Source organism: Morone saxatilis, unplaced genomic scaffold (assembly GCF_004916995.1).
Source record: "Morone saxatilis isolate NCDOM2014 unplaced genomic scaffold, NCSU_SB_2.0 Contig17, whole genome shotgun sequence".
NCBI classification, from domain to species: domain Eukaryota; kingdom Metazoa; phylum Chordata; class Actinopteri; family Moronidae; genus Morone; species Morone saxatilis.
Genome location: NW_023339729.1, coordinates 22777264 through 22781768, shown reverse-complemented (window position 1 = coordinate 22781768; position 4505 = coordinate 22777264). Strand labels below are relative to the sequence as shown.

General features: G+C 42.9%; 2 protein-coding genes across 2 annotated transcripts in view; both read left to right on the top strand.

The window, feature by feature from the left end:
• brat1 (BRCA1-associated ATM activator 1) overlaps positions 1-3051 on the top strand; it is a 7912-nt gene extending 4861 nt beyond the window's left edge. The window contains 3 exon segments of the mRNA XM_035659351.1: positions 606-690; positions 815-1089; positions 1727-3051. Coding sequence (XP_035515244.1) covers positions 606-690; positions 815-1089; positions 1727-2638 — 1272 coding nt within the window. The 3' untranslated portion in view covers positions 2639-3051.
• Positions 3052-3445: 394 nt separating this feature from the next.
• LOC118326933 (GRB2-related adapter protein-like) overlaps positions 3446-4505 on the top strand; it is a 4639-nt gene continuing 3579 nt past the window's right edge. The window contains exon 1 of the mRNA XM_035660098.1: positions 3446-3504. Coding sequence (XP_035515991.1) covers positions 3446-3504 — 59 coding nt within the window. The remainder of the gene's footprint in view (positions 3505-4505) is intronic.

Genomic DNA, 4505 nt, shown 5'->3' with positions numbered 1-4505 from the left:
CACAGTGTAATGATGATGTTTTCACTTCCATACTGATACACACATTCTATATGTGAAGGAAACAGCAGTGTGATTTTAACTAAAGCTGTCAGCTGCATCTCATAGCCTCCATATATTTATGTTGTGTAGCAACAATATCAAACATTCTCTGGGTCCAGAATCTGGGCTACTACTACTAATTGAATATCTTTATCTTTACTCTGGGTTGTGTGGTATTGTTTCAATATTTCAGAGGCATAAATGATTATTGAAGAAAATAATCAGCTGATTAATTGATAATGAAAATAACTGTTAGTTGTGTAAAACAAAGGTATGCTTTATATGTCACCTTTACAGATTTTATATGTATATTGTCAATGGATCAGAAGTGGTTAATGTCTCAGTAAAAGACGAGTAGACAGACATGTGCTTTGGCTTTTTGGCTGTGATTAGTTTATCTGGTTCCAAGACAGTCTGTAGCCACTGAACAGCTCCTCCATATCTGAATTCATTAAGAGACAGTGAGATAGATAGAGGGTTATTTACTGTCGCTGAAAAGATCTCTAAAGCATTATCTATCTGGTGTTGTTTTCTATGATTGAAACGGCTCTACCTTTGTTCCTTAGGTTCTCCACAAGTCCTACCAGGCCTTACTAAAGTGGATGAGTGTGTGCACAGATCTCTCCCTTATAACAGACCCACTCAGACAAGGTAAAGTTCACTAGCAGCATTTTCATTAAAGCTCATAAATACTCTCCTGTGTGACGAATCCAAACACAGAACCCACTCTGCCGTCTATATAACGTCTCACTGGACTTATCTGTGTCCCCATCAGATCTCGTGGAGGTGGTGAAGAAGCGTGTGTGTGACATGCGTTGGGAGGTGAGAGACTCAACGGTGGAGTTTCTGGGACACCTGGCAGGAGTGGGTAAATCAGCCGAGGACACATGCGACGCATCTGAGGCTCTGCTGGACGGCTGCTGTATCGCTCCTCTCCTGAAGGAGGCGCTTCAGGACACAGAGAGTTACGTGAGAGCCAGCGCCATCTCTGCACTGGCAAAGACACTGGCACACAGCTGGCAGCAGGGGGCAGCGCTCAGTCAGGAGGAGGTAGGCTGAAGTCGTTTTACATTTGACTCTTGCTGTTTTGTGGGATACTGAGTCAGATTTTGGTCGGTTGTGTAAGATTTTAGATGACTTAACATCCGCTGCTACTTTCTTTGGACTATTCTCACACGTAGATGTTGAATCAGTGTGTGGGATCAACATTGAGGCTCACATTACAGTATCTCATCATCATCATCGTGGTATTTGTGTTTGATTGTAGCTTAGTTTGGAGTCTCATCAGACTTGAAGCAGCTTATTAAAATTATATAGCTCATTGTTGGAGTTTAAGGCAGACCACCCAAGATAAATCAGAGGGGTTGTGGTGATAATTAACAATAGTATAGAAGAAAATAATATTTTTGCTACACAAACTTTTATTAGTTTAAAATCATACTGAATCAGACTGAAAACATTCAATATTTAATTTGACTCACTCCTGTATGTGCGCCTTATTTTTATTCATTTCCACATTTGTATTTCCTATTCCATGTCTAGTCCCTGAAATAATAATAGGAGGACTTTCTTGTGCTGTTCCACTCAAAATAAACGTACTTACTAACCTGTGTAGGTATAATGTTTTCAGATGGCTGCAGTAAAATAGAAACATGACTCTTATTGATAATCTTCTGTTTCCTTCCAGACTGAAATAGTGAGCCGGCTGCTTGAAATTCTCTCCAAGGACACAGAGGGATTCTCCAGGAGGGCTGTTGTACAGTACTTCATCGCATGGTTCTCTTCACGTCACTCGCAGTCTTCGCCATCCACCTCTCTCCTGGCGCAGAGCGTACGCTCCGTCCTCTCGCACGGCAGCGCAGATCTGGACTGGGAGGTCAAAGTTTACACGCTGGAGCTGGCCGAGCTGCTGCTGGACGAAGCCTTTTCAGGTCAACGGGGCTACAGGAGGGGCTCAGACACACGCACCGCCGTATCACACCCCTACGGTGTAGTTTCTGACCAGCCGTACACACTTCACACTCACTCCGGTTCACACACAGAGGGTGCGGCGTCAGATTTGGCCCGAGCATTGAGCGATCTGGTTGAGCAGCGAGTCATCTCAGCACTGTTGAGTGGTCTGGTTGACTGTGATAGACCCGTGGGCCTGAAGGCCTGTCGACTGCTAATAACACTCAGAGAGACAGTATGCCCTCTGTCGCTAGGGGCACTGGATGCTGCCGCGGCAACAGTTGCCAAAGTGTCCTGTGAACTGCCTGGCTGGGGCTGGGGGATGGAGATCAGGAAGATACTGGGGATGAAGAAGAGCGACGGGACCAGAGGGGCGGACATCGCAGTGAAGAGAAGTTTGAATGGAGCAGAGGAGGTTGATCGTGAAGACTGCGGTGTGCTGGAGGAAGGAGGCGACGGCGCGATTGTCGGCGTGTGCGAGGCGTTGACGTCTCTGGGTTTAGACGAGAGGCTGGACGTCCTGACTCAAAGCAGTGACCACATCCACAACTCTCCCCTGTCTCTGCTGCAGGACATTCTCACTGCGAGTGCCGCTCACACTCAGCCACACACACAGCCAGGGCAAGAGGTCATAGTGGACTGCTACTGACACACACACACACACAGACACACACTGTGCCTTTTGTTGGTTTGATATCAACAACACACTCTTAACTCGGGTAGCAGGACTCGCCAAGCTCTTTCTCATATGATCATGTCCTGCAAAATCAACGATTGTCTGTCACACATTGATTTTAATAAATTGTTGTAAATAAATATAAGGATTAATCTTGGTGTAAAATGGTGTCATTTCTTTGGACCAGCAGCTTCGTTCTGATACTGCTTCCTCTAAATCTATGTTGTTATTGTACATACACCAGGTGTTCTCATTGGTTTCATGGTGAGCTGTTAATTTAAATTCTTTAAACCAGTGAACCTTTTCTATTATTTAGTAAACTGATGATCCCTGACTAAGTGACATATTTCATGTTCTATTCAAAACTGTACAATTAACCCAAATAGTGAACTCTGTAAGACGTTTTCTGTAAAACAAGTGATTTAGATGAATTTTGAGCAGATTATTTCCTGTTTAGGGAACGTTTTACAATTCTCTGTCTGGATTATGTATTTTTTTTCATCTTTAACAGCATCTATAATCTTTTATCATCTTAATACATACTTACAGACTTAAAAGGCTTCTGTTTTTTTGTCCCTGATGCTTGGCCATTGTTATATTAGACAATTTACTGAACAGTTTACTTTTCTTCACAGAAGTGAACCAAATGCTGAGATATAGGCCTACTGTATAGATTTTTAAAAGATTTCTTACACCCAGGTTGGGAACCACTGCTTTAATCCACTGTTTCTAAATAATTTTACACCCAAAAACACCCAGACACATTAAAGTACCACCATTATGACCAATGATACACTAGTGAAGGCCGACCCTAATCAGTGCTCAGCTGTGGCTCAAAGGTAATCAGAGGTCAGCTGATCAAAAGATTTGGCTCTTTGATCCCCGGCTCCTCCGGCTGCATGTCAAAGTGTCCTTGAACAAGATACTGAATCCCAAATTGCTCCAGATGCTGTGCATCACTGTTTATCACTGTTTGAATGTAAATGAATGGGTGAATGTGGCATGTAGTGTAAAAGCGCTTTGAGTGGTCAGAAGACTAGAAGGTGCTATACAAGTACAGTCAATTTACCATTTAGCTACAGTCCGGTCACACAGGAGGCAGGTTGATTCCTCATAACATTATTTACTGTTGACTGTTATTGAATCCAAACAAAGCAGAGCTAATTTGGTGGAAAAGGGTTACTCCTGGTCTACATTTCTCCTCTCAATAGTTCCCGTTTGGAGCCACAATTGCAGTGGTTTTAAAACATTAATTTTACCTTTGCTTACTATCTTGCCATCTCATTTTAGCTTGCAACTAATGATGAATGAATGTGTGTGCTGCATTTATGAACGTGACTCCATAACAGGCTGATATCGAAACTAAATATTACAGGAAATGCAAAACGTTCAAAAGTATTTTTTTTTTATTTTTTAGTATTTTGATTTGTTTTTTAACAAGGCAGCTCGTGTACCACCGGCGGCACACGTACCATAGTCTGAGAACCAGTACTTTAAACCTTTTCAAATATGAAAACAGTGAGCCAGTGCATCAGCTGGAGGCTCTTGGTTAACCTTTGCAAAGACTTGTCATAATCACAAGTTAGTCATAAACACTCCAGGTCATCACACTCCATTTTGGGTTATTTTTATTCCTTCCCCATTTCTCCTTCCTTCCCTCCCACTGTCGCTGATTTCCCTTGTGGAATTGCTTCATTAAAGCCCCAGAGTTTAAAGCGATGTAGACATCATCAGAGATGGAGATGGAAAGGGCAGTCGCCACCTCCACGTGTTCACACACTCTCTAACTCAGTCACATGGAAGAACAGAGGGACACGCGCGCAGAGAAAAATCTCATTAA